This window comes from Pseudoliparis swirei, chromosome 4, assembly GCF_029220125.1.
Source record: "Pseudoliparis swirei isolate HS2019 ecotype Mariana Trench chromosome 4, NWPU_hadal_v1, whole genome shotgun sequence".
NCBI classification, from domain to species: domain Eukaryota; kingdom Metazoa; phylum Chordata; class Actinopteri; order Perciformes; family Liparidae; genus Pseudoliparis; species Pseudoliparis swirei.
In genome coordinates, this window is record NC_079391.1 from 31347703 (window position 1) to 31371712 (window position 24010).

Here is a 24010-nt window from a genome sequence, read left to right on the forward strand (position 1 = left end):
GGAGGGCGGCCGGCCCTTTTGTGGTGGACGCCAGAGGCAGATGGTCACTTTGGGTCCTTTCTCTGCACGGCCACTCGTGTAAAGGAATGCCCGGGCACCCCGCGGACGGTCAGCGGGGACGGGGTCACCATCTGCCGCCCAAAGGTCACCCGTGTAAAGAGCATTGGTGTTAGCCATGCTTTTGTCCATTTCCCAAAGTCAGTGAGGAAAGACAAAGCCCCCCCCCCCTACAATAAAGGAAATTCTGCCGCGGTTATTACGTAAACCGTAACTTTTAAAGTGAAGCCTCCATTTTTTTGATAAGGGACAACAGTGCACATTAATAAAAACAAATTACTGTAAATGTGCCATTCAGCCAAGAGGCCATTTTTTCATCTGTAGTCCCGAGAGGCAGAAAGTCACAGAATAAACCTAAAAATATTTACGTATACAATGATTGTATCATATGTACGCTTTCCAATGGGTGGACAAACAATTAATAGTGAGAATAGTGAATATACTCTTTGACATTGTCAAGTACTCACAAGACATGCAATGAGAAGACTCACAAATAAAATAAGAGTGCACTTTTTATTGAAATGGACAGAATAAAAACATCATGTCAGAGACACAGAACATACAAGAGTAAATTAATTAAATGAATTTTGATTGATGACTGAGGAGAAAAGCAACTTCAAATGTTAAAAACTGAATTATTTTAGCTTTTTTCAACACCACCTCTGGCAAAAGAAAAAGGAAACTCGCGATAAACTGAAATATTTAGCTCGTTTGTTTTCGTCACAGATTCCCCTCGAGGCAGCAGACACAACACGTAAGACGCCGGGTGATAATTACCACAATATTTTATTGCAACGGATGAATATGTCGAGACAAACAAACAAGCGACAACAATGAAAACGGCATTTGATTAAACTGAAGGCTTTCCAGTGAAGTATTGAAAAGTAAGGCCTCTTCCCTTAAATATTCATTAATACAATGTGCATCTTTTTCACGAAAAATACAGCATTTTTTATCACAGTTCAGGATGCCGAGGCCGTGGCAACGTTTTTGTTTTTAAATTGAATAGATTTCAAGTAATATTTATAAAATTCTCACAGACTTCAAACCTCAAGGTTATGAAAGGCCAATGCAATATACTAAACAATGTTAATAATGTTAAAAATAATTCACATATGGATCCGAGAAGATGTTTCATGTAAATACAATAACATTCAGCGAGCGAACATGCAGAGTTGTAACAGGCAATGAGGTTTAAAATAAAAAATATGAAAAAAAAAAGCTATAATGCCTTAATATTATGCATATTTAAGCTGAGAATAGCAGAGTCAGCATGTGTGTCCAGTGGAAAAGTGAATGAGTTGGCAGCAGTTAGCTTAGTGTTAGTTTCTGGTTGTTCTTTTCTTTCAGTTCAGGGTTAGAAACACGATGTTCTGCTCTGTACGCACTCATCCACAGCTCTAAAGGTGTATACGTCTATTTCAGGTGAGCATAGGCTAAATAAAAGCCGACTTTTCAATATTATATTCCATCCCTGCCAATAAAGCCCCTTAGTGGTCCTTTAAAATGTGTTTCAGAAATCGAGTGCATCTATTTCGCCAGGCACAAGCGTCTTTAAAGCATCTTGAGAGTACTTAGAAAAGCTCTATAAAAAAGGAAAGTATGATTAGTATTAGTATTATTCCAAGAACTCCACGAGAGTCGAAAGATGGGACTACGCTACGCTAGTCCCGTTAGCTTGCTGGGAAGTTGAATGCGTCCGCGTCATTTAGTTATTAAATTAAAACAAAGTAATGTGCCGAGCTGAAATATATATCTATATATATATATATACACATATATATTTATAGCTATATATATACATATATATATACATATATACATATATATACGTATATATTTATAAATATATATATTTATATACATATTTCATTTACAGAAAACAATTCGGGAATGAATCAAATAAAGTACAATTGTCCAGCTGTTTCCGTCTTACTAGCTAGCAACTGTTCATTTTTTGGGGGTTTTCTGCTTTAGCTTTTTAGTTGTGTGTATCTCCCCCCAAATCCTAAAACATTAACAGGCTAATAATCGTTGGCCTTTGGATATTGTTCACTTATTAGAATAATAAGAATAGCCCGGTATCCATCAGCAGCCCATTGAATATACTGAAGACATAAATAGAAGCCAATAAGCTAGTTGTAGATGCTAGTTCAGCATGAATGCCGTTAGCTCTAGTTACGTAGTATAACAAATGGATATGCCAAGATATCAGAAAAATGTATATTTTCAATACACAGAAAACACAAAAGAGGAAATCTAATTAAGTTGACAAGCTGTGTCCATCTCCCAGATAGTTAGCTTTCACTTGTGCGTCGGTTGCTTTAGCTTTAAAGTTGCGATAGTCATTTAGTGCAATAAGTGCATTTAGAGCTCGAGGACGGTTTACGTTCCTGCAGTTAAACTTGTTTTTTGGTGCTAATTTATAACTACTGCAAATGTAAAAAGTTACACTTGGTATTTTTGCTGACAGAATTTCGTTACACGGTAATATATTTCGTAAAAATATATTAAAAGGTCTCATGAGATATTAATTAGAATTTTTTTTTTATACCAGCCAGACAGACAGATGGAGTAACAACTGGGTAAGATCCGAATACATTTCATGAATTATATGAAAAAGAGAAATGCACTTAAAAAAAATGTTTAGTTCCAGTTTCTTTGTTTTTTTTTAGCCGCTATCGTCCTGACTGGCGGGATGCGTGGTGAAGGCGGTGGCGGCGGCGGCGGTGCTGGCGGTGTTGGATGTGAAGGACGAAGGTGACGAGGACAGCTGGTCGTAGCTTGGCAGGCTGTCCTGGCTGGGGAGGACATTACAGGTGAAGGTGGAGGCGGGCCGCGGCCTCGGCCCGCCTCCACCTTCACCCTCAGCGGCGTCCCTCTGGCCCATCAGGACGGTGAGGGACTCGACGATGCGGTTCAGACTGTGGTCCATGTGCGTTATCTAAGACAATTTAATCAAATATTAATAAATATAAGCAACATGTACACCAGCTCGGATTTTGACTCACTACTTATGATCTTTTTTACTCATAGCAGTCAGGGTTCATACACATGCTGACCAATGGGTGTACAGGACTCTTCCATAACTTTAAACCAGAATTTCCATGAACAAACATTTTGTAAAGTCTCGATGTTTACATGAAAAAGTGAGAACATTTCGTATTTAAACTAACAATGAAAATTCCAAAGCATGCAGTATATAACCTTAAATAACACAAATGAATGAGAGATAATAGTTTAGATTAAAAGAAAAAACATTTATGTCTTTTCAGTTGAGGCGCGTTCAAAATACAATAATAATATGACGGTTAATATTTTGAGCGTCATTCTTTTAAAAGCATATTATAAAAATTATTTAAAACCCAGCGTAAATGCACAAATGACTATAACAAATTTCCAGGACTTTTCCAGGCCTGAAAATAATCATTTTACAATTCCAGGACTTTTCCAGGTTTTCCATAACCGTACAAACCCTGAGCAGTCCTTTTCATGACACAATACATTCAACTGCGAAAATTACAAGCCCTGACCACCTTATTATTTACAAATTATATAATTTCTCGACCCAAATATTTGTTTGGTAATTTCCCCGCTCGGTCGAAAAAGGCGGGAAAAGTGAGGCGCACTTGTTGAGGCATTTTTTGTGATTAAAATACTTTTGTTTGGCCACTTTTTGGTGGAAAAGGCTTCTTTTTAAAGTTAACAACTGACTATTCCATTTCACAAACAAAAACAAATGATCTGAAACGGCGACTATTGCACAAATTCCCACCTTGCCCTCCATCCGGTTGAGTCTGGATCCGATGGAGTTGGTGCCTTTGTCTTTGGCTCGGTCTGCAGAGGGAAGTTCATAAAGCAGACGGGAGGATTAGCACTGGGGTTTGTATAATTACTGTAATATGATTCGAGAGAGCAGCGGGGTGAACAATTACCAGAGCCCGACTGGAACAGAGTGATCTTCCCTATGGACTGGTCCAGTCTGAGGAAGACAACGGGAGTTTCAAATCAGAGGAATATTTATCAAAGCGTCAAGAAAGAAAGAAAGAAAACCGGCTTATCAAACACAACAATCCTCTCGCCGCGTGCGGTTATCAGGACGGCATCGGTCTGTTAGGCTTTGTTTATAGTCGGGCTTTGATGGGACACAAGTACACACAAGGGCGTCTTTATGCTCGTCACGCATTGCATTATTCTCAGAGGTCATACAATGAAAATGTCTTGTGTGAAGATGAGAGTAAACGGAGGAATTGTAATTAACTGTGAACTCATATCTCATATTTATGTGCCACTCTTTTTCTTTCATAAAGTTCCCCTAATACAATGTATTAAGAGGGGACAGAGCCTTCTCTACATCTTTTTATTTTTGAACATTGTGTACATATTTTCCTCGTGACAAAAACTCACCAAATTTGGCAAGCTTGTCAGGCTTGGTGAAAATAGACGGATGACATGGACCTCGAAATTCGGCTTTAAAAATTTGCTGTCTAGCGCCACCTCAAAGTTTTACCGGTGACACCCCTCACCCAGAATGTCCGATTTACTTGAAATATGTCACACATGTCCACTTGGACCTGCTCTACAAAATAGCCTCTCAGAGCCCTAAGCTCCGCCTACTTAGATTTTCCGCCATTTTGAATTTTGTGAAAAACACATAATTGGCGAGTTCTCCTACACGCTGCGTCCGATTCATACCAAACCTTCTGGAGGTCATGATTTAAAACCGCGGCAGTACGGTTTGACACTGTTTCCGTTTTTAAAACAATCATTTCTCCGCGAAAATAAGGAGCAGAAATCAGTTTAACTCGTGGATGAATCAGTCGGGTTTCCTCCTGCTCCTCCTTCCTCCCCTCTGATACACAGAGGAACGGCGGGCGACGTGGTCGGGACGCGCGGCGGAAGAAAGAACACACGAAACCTTCAACGTGATTGGTCAATCCGTTTGTCTGTCAACATTTCGGGGAAAGAAACCAATGAACACTAGAATACGGGCGAGGACAATGAGGCTCATTTCAGAGCTGAGATTGTTCTGGAATGGAATTTAATTTATTTTGTAAAATGTATAAAATGCCCCCAGCCTCCAGAGGGTTAACGTGACATATGTGAATGTCAGTCAGTCACCAAGGCCACTGGTTCTGCTGTTCAGTGTTAAAGATGACAGGACCAATGGGGTCTCAATATACTTCTTTTTTTTAAACTAATCTGATGTTTCACTGAAGAAACAATTTATCATCCACGATATTAAATACAAACACAGCTCTGTGTGAAGTTTTGTCTTTAAAAGAATGAACATTAATCGCGATATTATGTTAATTAATCGCAATTTCAAAATGTGCGATTAATTAGTTAATTTTTTTTAATCGATTGACAGCCCTAATTTTTTTACATTTATTGTGTAGATTTTAGGATGTTTTAATTACCTGTAATGTAAAGTGTCTTTGAGTACTTTGAAAAGTGCTATAGAAATGTAATGTATTATTAATATTAAAAGCATTATAGAGAAACAAGTCTAATATGCTGGAATCAATTTGATTTGGCAGCAAAGTATTGAATCAAATTTAGATTTTTTCTCTCAACAATACTTTTATCGTTGAAGCTCCGATTGCGCTCCAACTTCACATTTATCTATACTCTATACATAAATCACAGCACGTCGGACGCGGCCAATCAGAATAGAGCGTTCGACAAAGCCGCGTAATCGTTCTCACCGACGTCGGTTTTACCTCCTCTGCAGCTCCTTGATGCGCACCATGAGGTGGAGGTGACCCTGGGAGTACTGCTCGATCACGTCGCGCACGTCGTACGGTTTACGAGCTTGCTGCAGCGGGGACAAAGCATTTCATTTAAACTGTTCCATCAAAAACACCTGTGTGTCTCCGCTCTACGTTTCTCCAGGGCAAAGTTTGCTATCATCGCTCCACAACCTGTGATGCTGAGCTTTTCCAAAAATAATAACCACACTCAGTGGCCGTCTTACATACCTGGAAATTCCTCTTGGCCACAAAGTACCGCATTCTCTGGATCACCCGGATGGCCTTTCGGTGTGACTCTGTCAATCTGTGCACAAGAGTTTCATTTGAGTCGGTCGGAAAGATGCAACGAAGCCCGGGAGTGTTGCGAAAGTGACTGCTTTTTACAGAAGTATCAGAGAAAGCGTGAACATCTTTGACATCGAGGAGAGTCTGCTGTGAAAAGATGTCCTTCACACCCAAATATTTAGAGCTACACAGCCTCCTTGTGACTGGTCGTTCTGCCTTACGACTTTTTTTGTGAACACGGTGAGCTACAGTGATTGTATGGGGTCTGTCCCCCCCCCCCCACACCTGAAAAGCGTTAATAAAAAGCAGAGAATAATTGCAGTGCATTAAGACCCTCTGTTATTATGTTGGAGGAAGTATTCAGGAGCTATTACTCATCGGATTTCACGAGGAAAAGCAGCAAATGAGTATGGGAGGTGGGGAGTAGCTCTTTGTCAGGTCCAGGAGATGAACAAGGCCCGCGTGCGTCTCATAATGGATTTTTTAAATTTTATTACCGGCTTTACGCAACGCTCTGACATTCAAATGTGGTCGAATGCATCATAACATTTTGTCACATTAGAAGTAATTCGAGAAATGTAAAGTGCTCCGTGAGCTCTTATCTGCTCTATTCTGCGAAGCCAGAAACAGACGGCGAGATTTTAATAGAATTCAAAATACCGAGACCCGAATATGACTTTGTTATTCTCGTCAGACCGGGTAGATTTTATTTTCTGATTATGGCCGAGGGAGTCAGCAAAGAGAAAAGCAGCTAAACGTGAGACAACCTTAGTCAGTAAACTGATTGGTCTAAACTTCCTGAGATTCTCTCCAATACTGAAGAGTCCCCTTCCTCCTCCACATGCATGCCATAAGTCTAGTTTATTTCGGATAAACAAAGCAAGGCACGGATTTACATCCAATATAAAAATGGACGTTGAATTATTCGATGCCATCATGAATTCAAGGATGCATTATGTCGAAAAAGGATTTAGAACAAGTCCCAGTACGGTGTTAGAAAAAATACGTAAACAAAAAAAGGTGTCGTATAGTCGTACAGTCGGAAAAAAAGTTATAGTTTATTGAACAAGTCCCAGTAAAGTACGGCAGAAAACTTCTATTTTAAATAAATCATATCGTCAAATTTTTCACACCAGGTTTTTACGAGGAACTCAACTATAGTCTGTGTTTTACCCCCCAGGAGATGAAGCTTAGCTCCCCCCCCCAGTTTGTTATAACAGACAGAAAGATAAGCGTGGAAGCAGAGCAAGAGAGTGCCGAAGTCCCGCCTCCTCCGCTGGATCTCATTCATACATTCTTAACGGTGAGAGAAAACTATTTTTTCTTTTATGCCACGAATGACTCATAAGATGTCGCAAGATAAATTTCGAGAAAGTTGCATTTTGTCGTAAAAAACGTTAAAAGCACAAGAACACACCCGTCATTTGCGTAAGTGACGCCTCTCTCCGAAGCTGCAATGGCTGTGTGTTTTCCTTAGCAGGAAGTACTCGCACACACAACGGGGTCTTACGCTTCTCGACTGATAAAAAAAACAGTCGCTGGATGAAACACATCGGTGAGAAAACGTCGCATTTCTGCGAAACATAGCTAGCTAACGCAAGTTCGCAGCCATTTTGTTCACTGAGCGGTTCGATACAAAAACTTCCCGTTGCTACGGCAAGCGGCGACTCTCTTGAAGGGCACAAATACCGTTTTAAATTGACAAACATCAAATGTGTAATTCATGGCCAAAATCCAAATACGATAACACATATTTGCCTTGTCGTTGACTACCAAAAGTATATTTTCTTCTCCCAAAAATGGTCCGTGAGGAGCGGGACGACAATTCTTTATGGACTTTCTGTGGATGGAAGCAGCAACTAACCCTGTCTGAGAAGCCCAAAAAAAGAAAGTCTCACCGAGAGAATATCCAGATCAGTTTAAGGGGAATGTAGAAAACGTATTTACTGTGACCCGACAGTGGAACATATGCAAAGCCACCAGACTGAATACAACCGTCCAGTGGGTAGATAAGTACCTCGTACAACCCCACTTCAAAACACCGTGACTTTCCCTTCAAGGTCACAATCCTGAAAGAAGTACTTTTGACGCTTATTCAATAAGAAAAACTGAAACTGAGAGATGATTAGCTTAGCGTAGCACAAAGAGCGTAGCGTTAAAAGTGCCTCTGCTCACTGTGGTTCAGTACCGACAGCATATCCGAGAAGATCTCTTCCTGTGAGCCAACTTTTCTATTTTTAATCACCACCAGAGTCGTAATTGTTTTTGCCCCCGAGCGCGCCGAACCTGCGACGGTCTCCAGCTGCTACATAATAAACCTTTCTGGGAAGCTGAAAACCTTTTTCCCGCCCCCACCTAACAGCTACAACCCCAGTTCTTTGTTGTTGTCGTCGTTTCGCTCGTGAAAAGACGTGTATTTCTGTTTTTGTTTGCCATAAATGTGTGATGGTTACGTTATAACCCCCCATACTTCTCTGTCTTCAATATACCAACACTGTGTGTGTGTGTGTGTGTGTAGAGCTACTGCAGAAATATGACCCCTGTAAACTTCCATACTTGCATCCTTCATTCAGCTTTTCTCCCCCAACACTCTGGAATTCAATCTGCAATTCAGCTCGAGATCAAAAATCAGATCCCCGGAAGCACAACGTTTTCTCCCTTTAAAAAAACCCCAAAGTGTTCTCTGACCACGGATGAAAAACCACGCGGCGGCGTCTGGTAACGGTTGACTTGAGCACACGGGGTTCGATGTGGCACCGCTCGGCGCCAACAGCTGCTTTACGTCTTTCGGAGTCAGCGGAGCGCCGGAGGGATGCTCGCCGGCGCCCGCCGCACACAATTCCACGCTCTGCGTCGTCACCCCACCGTCGAGAAAAAAAAGAAGAAAAAAAAAGGAAATCCCTCCGAGGGTAAAAAAAAAAAAACTACGCTGTGGCAGCTGTCCCCAATCTGGCCTCGGCTGCTGGCTGATTGCCAATCAGTCAGCTGCTCTGATCAGTCAGCAGCCGATGCTGCTGATATAAAAGGGCAGCAGAGCTGGAGGGAGGGAGAGTGATCAGAGGCGCAGGTTTGCTGTCTGCTGAGTGTTGTGTGCCGACAATTAAACATGTCATCAAACGAAACCTCTGTGTGCCGGGCTGATCCTTGGAGCTTTTGGGGGAAACCCACGGGTAGCGGCGTGAGACCTGCTACAGACGCGCCATTTGTTTCACTTACCGGGCAACTCGCGGCGCACCTACAGATACTTAACACTCGCTTCCTTCGCGTCGCAGAGTGCTTTTTTCTTCTTCTTGCTAATAGAGACTCTCTTCGCGAGCATACACCGGAGCACTCTGGGGGTTTGGCATATATACACGACGGGGTTAATTACGAGGAGTGACAAAACCATCACCGGCATTCTCATTAACCCTCCTGTTACCTTTGGGGTCAATTTGACCCCATTCGATGTTTATCGTCTCTAAAAAGACAGCTTATAGTTAGGGCTGAATCAGGTTCACCTGGTCCAGCCCCTTGATATGCTGCTATAGGCTTATAGCTGCCGGGGGACGTTTAGGATGCACTGAGTACCTATCTCCTCTTTTCTCTCCTTAGGGATTAATTTTCATCTCTCAATCACACGTTACTAACTCTGCTTTCTCCCCGGAGTCCTTTTGACTTCACGTCTCATGGGGTCATCGGACCCTATGAGACGGCATAGATCCTATCTGCCTGATGGATCATCGAGGTCTGGGTCCTGCTACCTGCTACCTGCTACCGACGACGCCACTGTCCTGTTGAGACTCCGCCCACTCCTCCTCTCTACCGCCATCTGCCTGATGGATCGTGGAGTTCTCCATCGTGGAATATGCCTACTATGAACTATTCATACACTCTGTCACATTCATTGAATGTATTTTAACTCTAAATCTGTCCTTCTGTACACATGACATCTATTGTTCTGTCCATCCTGGACAGGGATCCTCCTCTGTTGCTCTCCTGAAGGTTTCTTCCTTTTTTTCCCCCTGAAGGGTTATTTGGGAGTTTTTCCTGATCCGATGTGAGGTTTTGGGGCAGGGATGTCTATGTGTACAGATTGTAAAGCACTCCGAGACTAATTTGTAATTTGTGAAATTGGGCTATACAAATAAACTGAATTGAATTGAATTTAAAAAATGATTGACATAATTTTTTTTGCTTCGTATTTCATGACTTCTCCTAATTTATTGGGGATGACTGAGAAAACACAAAATTCACACTGTTATGTTTTCAATGTCCTGAACACAACTTGTATCCATCGGTGTTTTTTGGAGTCAATTTGACCCCAGGCTGTTTTTCACTGTGTAAAACATATAAGAACTTCAACTTCAACTTTTCTATTTATTTAAAGGGCTATTTAGCAAAGTACCTGACACTTAAAATTGGGAAACAATATTAATTCTAATAATTTTTCTGTAGGTTTTAATTGCTGGGGTCAAATTGAGCGCAAGAGTAAAAGATGTTAGTAAATTTGAAGGTAACGGGAGGGTTTAAAAAAAGTCGCGTCGCACTCACTGGGACACGGAGGAGACGGGAGCCAGGTCGCTGTGGCGCTCCGGCTCCGGCTCCGGCTCGTCCCCGAAGCTGCAGTTCTTCTGGAGGGGGCCGGGGGAGTGCACGTCCAGGAGGCCCGGGCTTCTCTTCACTGTGCGTAGAGACACACACACACACACACACACAGGGTCATCAATGCACTCTGCAGCATTGGCGATGCTGCTGATGAGGTTTGGCCAGGGGCGTAAATATAGACGGAAGAGGGGGGGCTCGGGGGGGCTAGGGGCCCGCACCGAAAGCCGGTTTTCAACAACGGTAGATTTTAATTGAGCACCTTTTGAAAAACAACCTGCGTTCTAGGAATATTATCTGCCGCCATCGGCTTAATGTGCCCTGGAATAGTCATCGAAAGTTCTGTCAGGTTTTTTTATAGAAGCAATCTACAAAAACACATTTATAATTAGTTTTGTCTTGCATTAGTCATGTATGAAATGATTATAGCTGGCTTATATGTATGTTGATAGCTCTACTTTACCGATAGAGTAACGAGTCCGAAAACCTGGAAATGAGTCGGCATTTTTCGTAAAAAAAAGAAAAAAGATCTCCGGTTAACGTAAGCTTGGTATATTTTAACTTTCCGTTCTACGTCAGCACATACCCCACTCGTGGAATTTCAAGCTTCAAAGTGCTTTTTTGAAAAGGCGGTTGCTCACAAGTTTGTTTAGTTTTACGCCAATCCAGACATTATCGTCGCTATTTGGTTCCCCAAATCCATGGTGATTTTTTTATTTTTCATTGGATTTTGAATGAAAAGTCGACATGGAAGAGCTTTAAAGTTCACACGGGGGGCATCTACTTCATTTAATAGGAAAAGAGACATTAAAATCTGTGGAGCTTCATTTGTATGTGTGTGTGTGTGTGTGTGGGGGGGGGGGTCGAGGCCTGAAATAAGATCTGCAGTTAACTTAGCTTGGTATATCTTAACGTCATGCAGTTAGCCCATTCGGGAAATTCCGAGCTTCAACGTGATTTCTCACAAGTTTGTTTCAAGCCTCATCGTTTTTAGTTTTACGCCAATCCAGAAGTTAGCGTCGCTATTTGGTTCCCAAAATCCATGGGGGATGTTTTTTATTTATTTTTATCGGATTTTGAATGAAAAGTCGACATGGAAGAGCTTTAAAGTTCACAAGGGGGGCATCTACTTAATTTAACATGAAAAGAAACATTAACGTCTCTTGACTTTATTTTCAGGCATGGAACCAAAACCCACCGACTCCAGAAGATGAAAACGCTGACTCATTTCCTGCTTTCAGCCCTCGTTACTGCAGCGCTCTATGCAATAGCCTCAGTAACTACATTTGACTGTAAATTCAATACATTGTTGGTAAATTACACATATATATACGTGTAGATTGAGATGATTCACAATGTCATCTGTTGAATTAGTCTCTCTCTTGCGGCACCGATGCTGTGTCTCTTACAACCACCAGGATAAGGGACAATAAATTATCCTTGATGTTTTATGAGGTGGCTTTGTTTTATTTCCTCAAAAGCTAAGAGGAAAGGTTTATTGTCTATTTGCCGCCACGCTGCCCCTTCATCCCATCTATAACGTGGCAATTTCAAACGCATTTTGTTCTTTCCCGTGTGCAGGAGGAGTTCATTTGCAGAAAACAGATGAAAGATATTGTCGAGATGAAGATAAAAAAAACACTTGGCTTGATTGATGTTCCCTCGAGTGCACAATAAAAATAAACACGCATTCATGAAAATGAACTGAAATTGAAACATCTAATCAAAACCAGCTGACACCGGTTTTGATTGTTATTCCCCCAAAGGGCAAAGGATGAATGAGTGCAGCAGAAATAAAAATAAATCAAATATATGTGTTTGAAAAATAACTCATATTCTCTTCCTCTTTGAGGAGGCTTAGGATGCTCCTTAGGAAAGGTTTTTCGACGCTTCCTTTTTAAAATCTCCTCAATTAAACATTGGGTACACTTCTACGAAAGGAAACGACATAACGACGGCCCACAATTCCTTGCGTCTGCAACATTTGGAGCATCGCCGACGATAACATTCACCGACCTTGTTTAATTGTACATTTTAACATCCTTCCTACAGGAGAGGTGTGATTGCTTTTATTTTTTAGGGGACAGGAATCTTTACTCCTTTCGTGCTTTTTTTTAATGAGTTGTAAATAAGAGTTGTGGAAACTTTATTGCATTATTTTAGAAAAAAAGTGACACAGTTAGGTCCGAAAAGAGAAAAAGTCCCCACATCCCTTCCTCGACCCCTTTTTCTTTTCCTCTTCTTAGGCTTCGCCTCAGCGCCTCAGCTCCGACAGCGACTGGCGACACGGACACCCCGCGGGACCCCCGGCCCTCACCCCGCCACCGCCGACCTTCTGCCCCTCACCTTCCCTCTACCTCCCTCTTCACCCTCCTCGACCCCATAAACTTTTCCAATACGTTACGACCCGGCAAAGCAACTCTCGATCTCCAGCACTTCACTTCGGGTATCCCTCCCGCCAAGTAGCGCTGCTGGCGACGCACGGCCGATCAGCGGAGAGACCAGATATGTCTCCGTTCGACAGGCCTCTCACACAGCCTGACTGCGCGCCCCGCGCCGCTTGCTCCGCCGCTCCCCCGAACCAGGCTGCAGCTGCGCGCTGCCTGCCGCCACCGCCAGAGGAGAGGTGATTAGTCGTGCGCTGATAAAGGCAACCATCCATATGGTCGGTCGGGGAGGCTTCGATTTTCCGCCCCCCCCCTGCATTTCCCCCTCACTCTCTGGAGACGGGGGCGAGGTCCGGACAGCCAACGGTGGAGACGAAGAGGAGCTCCCAAAGAGGAGTCGTCGGGAGAGGTCGGAGACATGCTTTGGCACGCTGCCTGCGCTCATACAGACCGGGCCCTCCCTTCACCCCGACCCTAATCCCTACATCCCCCCCCCCGACCTCTTTCTGTCCTGCGTTTCCTCTTTTTTTTTTTCTTGTTGGCCACACTGCAGCTCAGGCTGCGCGCTTTGCCTACAGCCAGTATTAGATTCGATCCTCCTCTGGCTTGGGCCTCCGCATACCGCCCGACCACGCCCGACATCTCCGCCACCACTACCCGCCCTATCTAAACACTCGTGATGGCCAATCATTCGAGCCGACGGTACTTAAACACCACACCTATTCTACGCCCTCTTCTTCTCCCTCGGCATCCTCCCTCCTCTCCCCCCCCACCCTGTCCTTTCTCTCATTTCTACGAGACTACAACGTGGTAATTGGTGCAGACACCGATGTGTTGCTCGACAACGAGAGTGCAGAGAAGAGCTTCAACCACTTTGTGGTGGTGCTCCACCTCAGCGTGTGGATCCATGAAGGATTTGTTTTGAACTCACGTCACTCCTCATTTTTTCCGGTTCACGGAACTGTGAAAGTGTTTCCCGGAGTAAAACTTTCATCGTCTCTGTAGATGAACTCAACATATCCGGACCTCCTCGTCCCAGCATGTACGATATGGACACATGATTCTACACGTGAACACAGGGTTCATACACATGTTGACCAATTAATTTCCAGGACTTTTCCAGGACTTTAAACCAAATTTCCATGACCAAACATTTTGTGAAATCTCCGTGTATACACGAGTAATTAATATACCTTGAATTCCACGAATTAATTATACAATAGTTTGATTAATCGAATAAATATTTATATCAATGTTTTTCTTATAATAAAACTGCGTAAATGAACATGACTTTTCCAAAACATTTGGGATTACATTTTTTTCAAGGGCTTTTCCAAGGCCTGGAAATAACCAATTTAAAATTGCATGACTTTTCCAGGTTTTCCATGACCGTAAGAACCCTGTAAGCCGCCAACCCAAAAGACTCTCGTATCAACACGCGTCGTTGTTACCTGGAGGCGGTGAGCTGAACTGAAGGGAAGACAAAGACGTCCAGGACTGCTGGCAATCTGAAGAAGAATAAAACACAATGGTACCACGGTGCCGACCCAACGTGTGACTCTCCATCAATCACTCACAGGGGAGATCATCGTGCTTTTAAAGTAACTGAGACGATGAAAAAGGAAACAATTAAAAAAAGGAAGGCTGTTATAATGGACAAGTAAGTGCACACACCGCTCACCACATCCGCCCAAAGCGTGGCATCCCGAATGCACAATCGAGAGGCGAGAGAAAGACACAAGCGAGGAAATAGGCAGTGGTATTAAATTAAATGAGACACACAGAATCACAGTTTCACACAAACTGCATCCCCCCCCAAAAAGAGCATTGAGTTGAACTAACTCCTCTCTTTTTCCATTTCATTTCCAACAAGACTGAACGATATAATCTCGATGGAGTTGCAGTGCTGCTGTAGCGAGGTGTACCTAATAAATTGGCATCTGAATGTAAGGAGTAATAAATCCACAACCGGCATTTGTGAATGGTTACATCCTCTCTGATAATCCTGTGAATAGACTACACCAAAGAAAAAAATTAACATAATTTAAAAATACATCTTTTCTGTCAATATACGCACACGCCAGATGGCAACGTGGCAATTAAGTTAATTGATTCATGCGTTAAAAAGCGGCAGAAGACAGGAGCAAGGACGACCTGTGAAATCTTCTCGGCTTCAAAATCAAAGACGCCGATTTTCATTGGAAGCGAAGCGCGAACGGACCGAGCGAGCGTCTTCGTGACTGATCTAATTAAATTGGGCCGTGTACGTGCATCTAAGCGGCTTTTCGGGGGTTTCCGCGTATGTGTAGGATTACATTTTTAAAATATATGTCAGTGACAACAGAATAAAGATCCAGTTAGATGTTTGCCAATGACAGTTTGGCTCTAGTATCTAATTGTGTCCATTAAAGCTCTTTATGCAGTATTGTTTCAACAAGTACCCTTAAAGTGATACCGACACCAATATAATACTTCATTTGATATCTTTTTCTTTTCCCCGCCTCGGCAGGCTGAACTGCAAAAACTCTTCACACGGTATTTGACGGGAGAATTTTTATTACTACTTGGTACCGTGTTATTGCACTCAATGTCTTCAAGCTACCGTGTACCAATGCCCAGGTCGATGCAGCGCTGAATATAATAATAATTATAACAACCAGCGGCTACCACATTTAATGGGTTCTCCCTTGGCCACAGAGTTTCACGAAAACATAACCTCCATTGCTTAGGTAATTCAATAAATTAGATTAAATCTTTTCCAGAAAGATTAGGGTTTACATATATATGTAAAACACAAAAGAACGACAAAACCTTGAGGGTCTGGATGAAGGTTTAAATGAATCAAGATAGAAAAGGTCAATTCAAAGCTGTGGCTACTGATGTAGCTCACCCCCACCGGTATGACTGTGTGTGTGTATGACTACTGGACTCTGGCCTGTAAAGCGACTTCGAGTGTCTAGAGAAGCGCTATATAAAATAAATGATTTATTATTATTATTTAATTATTTATTGTTGCTCTGGGAAAGGTTTAGAGGTTTGATGAAAACATCTGTTACTTTCATCCCGCAGCTTGGAGAAGGACCGTCAGAAGGACCGTCAGATGGACAGTCAGAAGGTCGCCGAGGGTAATAGTTTTACATGCGACCACAGCCAACACCAACATAAGGCTGCATCTTCTGACCAAATTGCATTCCAAATATCGTCACTTTCATTCATTAGCAAAAAGAAACTAAAAGAATATGGTCGTATCGCAAGATGCATCACTGTCCACAAATATATATATATATATATAATCCACACAGTCACGGTGGTCCAGCCCTTATGTTCCCCGGTTCCGCTTGTTGCCAGAACTCGGCTTTGAACTCCCGAACCGAGCAGGCGATTGATCGCTTTGAACTCCTCTTTTGCGAGTCCACATCTCTGAGTGGATGTTCCGTTACCGCGGAGGGTCGGCTCCTCAAAATGAACGTTAACTTGTTGTATTTTACATCAACCGACACAACCAATACTAATTTTAAATCTATTGACAAACGCACGGGGCGTATGATTTGATCTGCTTCTTTTTGCATTCGCTCTCAGCTCTCCACGACGGATCCAGCAGGACAGGATTTTTCCGTGAGTGTTTTTTTCTTCGTGGAAGTTTGGCAGTGCAGCTCCGGAGTTCACGCTCATCAATGAAACCTCACGTCTTATTGCTGCAGTGCGCTCATTCATCTTTAATCTCTGGACTTTGTCCTCTCCCCCTTCTGAGACCGCCGCCACCCGGCAAGACATGAGCTCAAATCAAACATCTTCCTTTCTGCTGCATCATCTGTTTGTGCTGCAGTCCGTTATCATCACGCCTCTGCAGCATCTCGTGGGAGCTCAAGACCTAAATGAAAACCCGTCTAAACCGGTTTTAACATCTAATGTTAAAAAGAACACTTAAAAAAAAAAAACTGAATGAAAATAAATGCTTAGCTGTAGGTCTAGGCTAAGTTGGTAGCTAACGTTACTGGCCGGGTTGAAGTGCTTACCCGTAGGCCTCAGCTAAATTGGTCGCTAACGTTACTGGCTGGATTGAAATGCTTAGCGGTAGTTCCTGGCTTAGTTGGCAGTTAATGTTACTGGCCGGGTTCAAATGCTTAACTGTAGGCCTTGGCTAAGTCAGTAGCTAACGTTAGTTTGTTTTAATGGCTCTTTCAATCAGTGTTGGTGTCACTGTGATGCAACACTATAATATGACAATTTAATATTGGTCCCATTTAATATTCATATTTAACGTCGACAAGACGGAATTTTCTGCATTGTAAAATTACGTTCTAATTTCAAACAAAAGATGTTGACGTGGTTATTTTGATGTGCACTGAAGCGCACCATGCCGCTTGTGTGCCGTCTTTTGGGTACCTGTGCCCACGGTGCTGTACACGTCTGAGCTCAGCTCCCTCGCGCTGTCGAACGTGGAGCTGTAGGTGATGCTGGGAATCGTGGGCGAAGTCGGGCCGTCGTCCTTGTCGCTGCTCTTCAACTTCCTCCTGACCTTCACCTGCCCAAATGAAACGCAAACGATTTGTAGCAAAACCATGTGCAGCCTGTTAATCGGCAAGGCCAAAAACAATGAAGAATTGCAGCAATATCAGGAATCTGTGGTCGCTGACTTTATACTTTAATGGAGCCGATAAAGGGGCAGTAAATGGTGCAGTTTTTATTACTATTGTTATTATTATTACTGTTTATTTTGCAGAGACAATGCACACAGTAAAAAAATGTCAGCTGCTGTCGCCTGTACCTGCAGCGTAAGCATACATTTTCTATTTTTGTTGTCGATGTGTGAGCTTATAATGAATGCATGACCATTGAGGAATCACTCTCGTATTATATTCTTATTTAACACGTTTTTTATTGCCGTTATTCACAACTTTGAGGCCCCTGTGAAGTCTAGTGGGAACAACTTTGACACGCAAGCAACATCTTTCACACGAAGAGATTAGCGTGGAATTGCATCATGAATATTAATATTCTGCTGGCAGCCTCGGTTGATGATGGTCCTTTCTCTTTTTCTCTGCCTTACTTTCTTGTATTTTGTATTTTTTTCTCCCACCAACGTAGACACAGTGATGATACCGCACATTTGTAATACTTCAAAAATCCACACAACTATAAATTGTGACACAGATATCACAACATCAAATAACGCAAAGTCTCAGCCGGAAGAGGACAGTTAGAGATTTGTATCTATTTCCAACTGACACTACGGCCTTCGAAATGACAATTAAGTTAAACTAATGTGCAAAATGCAGGAAGTCTGGGGTTGCAGGGGGAGTTGATTGGCGCTTGAGACCCCTTAAAAGCCTCAATAGCTACATTTAAGGGGGTCTCTGGTAAAAACCTTTTTAAAAAAAGTATTTTTTTCACTATTAATGTTTCAAGTTGCAAAATATGGATTCACAAAAGTAATACATCAATTAATATATGTGTGTGTATTCTGTCACAGGGCATGGTTGTTGAGTGGTTGTGGAGTCATATTATATATGAAATCTAATTCAGCCTTCGGGATGCGTGTGTCTGTTGTCGTAAGGAACAAGTAGCTACACCGACTTCGTGGGGGTGACCGCGACTCAGTGGTAGAGCGCGTGGTCCTAAAAAAACGTTCTCTAACCCGGTGGACAGCGGTTTTTCGTCTCTTTAAGTTACGTCATTTCTGCAGTTGCGTCACTCCCGCAGTTACATCACTTTTGCAGTTACGTCACTCCCGCCGTTACGTCACTCCCGCAGTTACGTCACTCCCGCAGTTACGTCCCTTCCGCAGTTACGTCAGTCCCACAGTTACATCACTCCCTCAGTTACGTCACTCCCTCAGTTACATCACTCCAACAGTAACGTCACTCCAACAGTAACGTCACTCCCACAGTTACGTCCCTTCCGCAGTTACGTCAGTCCCACAGTTACGTCACTCCCTCAGTTACATCACTCCCGCAGTTACGTCACTCCAACAGTAACGTCACTCCCACAGTTACGTCACTCCCGCAGTTATTTGAACCCAACTGCAATCTGTTCCTAAACCTAACCATGTACGGCGTAAAAACTGTGATTCCTGTTAATTAATATCTACTAAATAAATACTAGTCACCTTTGCGTCATCAAAAGGTCTGTGTACAGTTTTCAGCTGAATTCAAGAAAAGTTGTTTATTTATTAAATAACATTTGACTCGATTTTGTTTAAATAATATCAGCAGAGTAGACTTTAATCATATTTCATCAGGAAAAGTCAAAGATGCGGGACATTTTACACATTTTTTTTTTATAAATCAACTTAGTGAGGACTAACTTGTAAGATTATATACGAAACCAAAGCACAAGGAGACGTAAGCCATTTTCCCCATGAAATCGTGCCGGCTCCATTGCATATGCAGTCTGGGTGAGACTTGAGGGGGAAGCATGTTGGACACAAAGTTGAGACTGACCATCATGACCTTTTTGAGTATTGCAGGGCCGTTGCTTCACATCGTATTAGTTGCGCCCACTAGACAGTAAGCCGAGGATGAGACTTACAGTGAAATCTATATTTAAAAAATGGTTACTAACCGATTTATTGGCCTTCGGGCTGGACTGAGAGGAGGCGTGGATGTGGGATCTCTTCTTCAAAAACATCTTGAATGTGGCCGAATCAAAATTTTCCACTGCGAAACATCTCCACGACGTCTTGGAAGGACAAAAAGACACACAAGGACATGAATGGACGGTCCCGACAATATGGCCGCCGGCTGAGTCGTGGTTCTGTTTTCGCCATTCTTTTTGGTCAACTACCTGAATGAGACGGGCGGCGGCGGGGATCTGTCTGTTGAAATGCTTCTGTCTCTGCTTCTGCTGCACCTTCAGGGCGAAGCCGGAGCCCAAGATTCCCTGTGAACAGGCGCACAGCAGACGGCGCTCATTAAATCAGTTTTTACCGACGCTACTCGCGGGCGGCGGCGGAGGCTCAGAAGACGGAAATAAACACAAAGGTAAACAAGAAGGAACTATGGGGCTTGTTTTAAGGCAAAAAACATTAAAGTATCACTTTGTTCATTATTACATCCAAATAGTCTCTTATTATTATTCTTTACTGACGACCATCACTCAGCAGTACAATGAATATATTTTAAAATCAAATTAAAAACTAAGGGAAATGAAAACGAATGAAACAAAGCCGCGTGAGCTGAAGCAGGACTCATAGCTCGATTTTCAAAGGCAATTTTTTAAGGTCCTTACCGCACTTAAGTCACAATATTATGACGGTATGACAGTTCTCAACAGCCTTTAACTGTCACCGCTGGTTCACACATTAATCATAACTAGACTTCACCAAAACCTAGGCACTTGGGGTTTTTGTAATATAAACAAAGAACACATTTAATAAAAAATGTACAATAGAAATTCATTTAATTATGCAATTAATATGTCCTTACTGCTGGCAGAGCAAAGAAGGAAATGGCAAAGACGGAGAAACAGGATGCGATGGTCTTTCCGATCCAGGTCTGTGGTACTTTGTCTCCGTATCCTATGGTCGTCACGGTCACCTGAGAGACAAAGAATGGGGATTAACACCAAACGTTTCAAAGTGTAAAAGCTAACACCGCCGTAAGAATTGTTGCATCACTTAGCGAAAATTATCCACAACAAAAAAAGGCTGGTTTTACTCATTATCGGAGCAGCCGCTGATCTTTCATGTGAATTGAGGTACATTAAAGTCACAAAAACAAAAAGGTGAGACTTTTTTACGAGAAGTGTCACAAGAAGGTGATGCCGAGTACGATGAGACTTTTTACAATTCACTTTCCTGAACTAGAAACACACCGTAAAAGGGGTTAAAGCTCCACGTACAGTTCAGACCGTGGTAGCGACCTGTCAATCACAAAGTAGCCCCGCCCTAAATAATGCTCTGCTTCTTGGTCTATTTCCCTCCAAGTGGAACATCATGGACACTCATGCTGTATTAAAGGAGACTTAACAACTCGAGATCGAGGCCATGAACTCATAATTATCTCAAAGACTTCATTTTTTTCACAACCAGTCGCCCCCCGGTGGCCATCAGAAGAAACGCAGTTTTAAGAACCGTAGGTGGCCACATGGACAAATTCTAGTAAAGTTATTACAATTCAACCTAAACAACAAACAACGAATTTAAACCACGAAGCTTCTGGACAAATTGGGCTTCACTTTTTGGGAATGCCATGAATATAAGCACAACGTTTCCATTTTATCAGTCGGGACCCGAGTGGACCGGCGTTGCGATCCCTGGAGCCGCGTTGCTGGCCTGGCCAATGAGAAGCATCGAAAGGACTTTTATAAGGAAGTAAAAACAGTTCTAGGGTAGAGAGATAATTATTGTTACTTTGCAACATGGGCTTGCAAAAATGAAATTGCAGTCGCAGTCCATTTGCTACACAAGAAAAAGATAAGATAAGACAATATAATCCTGTACTAGTCCCGCAGTAGAGACATTTACAGGATGACAACAGCAAAAGGGTAAAGTGCTCACAAGACATCATAAGATCAAATATAACAATAGACAGTAAACAGTTAACAAGTAACTGAATAATATATAGAATATCATACACACACAGGCAGAATAAATATGTCTATTTCCACAGTGTATTGATATTAATATTGCACAGGCTGGACTGAATCAAGTGATTGAAAAAAACCTGACAAAACAAAAACAGTACGGCATTCCTGGAGTGCTTTAGAAAAAGAAAAAAGAAATTCACACGCATTCAATATCCCCCCCCCCCCCCACACACACACACACCCCGACCCTGTGACACTCCCTTTCATCTTCATGCACCCAGAGTATTCAGTACCGACTGTGGACCCAAAACCTCATCAAAACCTGAGCTGTGTAAAGGGTAAACATTGCAAATCAACCTTCATTTATATGAGAGAAGTTGTTAGGACTCTGCCGTGTGTGTGTGTGTTTTTTAATATCAGAGTCCCTGAAGTTCCTCAGGAACGCAGAGTGGGTGTTGATTTATTGTCTGCATGCTTGTATCAGCGGCCCACTCGATGTGCCCGAGGGTCTTCACACCAACGGCCTGGAACAACAGTAGTAGATCAAACAACTGTGTGTGTGTGTGTGTGTGTTCCACTGTTCACTCGCCAGATACTGCTTACTACACCTCAGTGTGTTTCACTTAATAATTTTGGATAGACGGGGAAAAGCGGCTGAAACGATTTTTTCAGAAGTCAATTGGACGCTCTCTGAATCACACGCTGAGATTTATGTCAACGTTTATGCCTGATCAGAATGAGGGAAATGTATTTAAATCAACAACGTTGACTTAATTAACTTCAGGAATTGTTTGATATTTTGGGAAGTGCATGCTTTATCACCATCTTACCTGGTTGAAGTACTTACTTACAACCAAAGTACTTATCTAAACCTAACCCTGACCCAAAGTTTTAAGGAAAAAACATTCTGGTTGGGCTTGAAATAAGTAGTTATGATGTAAACATAAGAACGTAAAACGCATAACTTAAAAAAAAACACACTTTGGGACTCACACCATGGTCTCCTGGGTGAAAGTCCTGCTTTATTCACCCATTGACCTCCTTTTCACCCTGTATGTGTGTGTGTGTTTTTCCCAGTCTTTATGCTACATATACATAAATAAAAAAAACTTTTAATAATAATAATAATAATTTAGACTTTTATAGCGCTTTTCTAGGACACAAAGACTTTAAACTTTGAATCAAGCCCCTCACAACCATCACACACACACACACACTCACACTCTTACCACTCCCCACCACAGGGCGTCGGCGTAGTTTCCGAACTCGGAGGAGCCGTCGCTGTCGACTGCGTCTTTCTCTGCCAGGTAGACAAAGTACGAGGAGAAGATGAGGCTCAGAAAGCCAATGTACAAGGTAGTGATGAGCTCCTGCAACACGCACGACAACCCAGTCAACAACAACAACAACAACACACATTAAACAATACATCTGTGAGTCACTACGCCCCCCCGACTGCCGCGGTGAATCAGTTATACCGTCGTCTTCGTGTCTGGAGGGACAGCGCTGGCTATTAATGTGACATATGGATGTGAATATTCATGTGAATGTGCTGCGACTGCGATGACTCCATTTCATTTTTTTACAGAGTATTCCGCGGTATCAGTTTGGTAATGATGCTCATTAACAATAATAATTTTAATAATTATTATAATAATTCAATTTATTGGAATTCCACGGTGGTCTTTTTGTCAACAAATCCCATGAAAAGTGCATTTCTTTAAAAAAATGGGTCATAATATTATATATATATAACAGATGTTTATATAATATATACTGTATATATTATATACATTTTTTTCCCCCCCAAGACCTAAAATGCCTCCATTGGAGATTTTTGCAAGTGCTTCTTAAACATGAGTACATATATATATATATATGTATATAATACATATATATATAAATGAGCTTTTATTAACAATATTTAGCCACAAATTAATTCACTTGTGGCCATTTCAGCAGGATGGTCAAAATAAACTAGAGTGGTCGTTATGGTGATGAAGATACACGTCTTTCTCATGGACCCTGTGTTAAGCCCCGCCCCCAGCTGTCAGAGCCACCGTGGAGCCCACACTGTCACCCACTGCATGAAAATACCCGTGAAGTAAATATGATCTTGATATTTGGAAATACCCAAAAAAAGGAGATTCTATCTTCATATATGTGTTAATCTACTTTCACTGTCAGTTTGACATCCTGGATATATATATATATATATGTATGTATAATAAAAAAAGGTATGATATGTATAGGGTCGCCATGGTAACAGAGCTCTGACAGGTCAATTAGTGTCTATTGTAAAGAGCATATGGTCCATTCACCCGGGGGAGGGGGGGGGCTCATCTGTTGAACGGTGTTTGCTTAATATTAATATGCAAATGAGAACACGTGTCACGCACCGGACGTTTCGCTTGAACC

General features: G+C 42.3%; 1 protein-coding gene across 2 annotated transcripts in view; it reads right to left on the bottom strand.

Annotated features, from left to right (window-relative positions):
* Positions 1–556: 556 nt before the first annotated feature.
* kcnq1.1 (potassium voltage-gated channel, KQT-like subfamily, member 1.1) overlaps positions 557–24010 on the bottom strand; it is a 39612-nt gene continuing 16158 nt past the window's right edge. Inside the window, exons 6-17 of one of the 2 annotated variants that reach the window (XM_056412290.1) lie at positions 22822–22962; positions 20491–20601; positions 19850–19945; positions 19628–19744; positions 17450–17588; positions 14515–14571; positions 10626–10755; positions 6039–6114; positions 5781–5875; positions 3993–4039; positions 3833–3894; positions 557–3001 (exon numbers count right to left, since the gene is read on the bottom strand). In XM_056412290.1, the coding sequence (XP_056268265.1) occupies positions 2729–3001; positions 3833–3894; positions 3993–4039; positions 5781–5875; positions 6039–6114; positions 10626–10755; positions 14515–14571; positions 17450–17588; positions 19628–19744; positions 19850–19945; positions 20491–20601; positions 22822–22962 (1344 nt within the window). In that variant the 3' untranslated portion in view covers positions 557–2728. Of the gene's footprint in view, positions 3002–3832; positions 3895–3992; positions 4040–5765; positions 5876–6038; positions 6115–10625; positions 10756–14514; positions 14572–17449; positions 17589–19627; positions 19745–19849; positions 19946–20490; positions 20602–22821; positions 22963–24010 lie in introns of those variants that run through there. The other variant, XR_008831376.1, reaches the window with a different exon arrangement.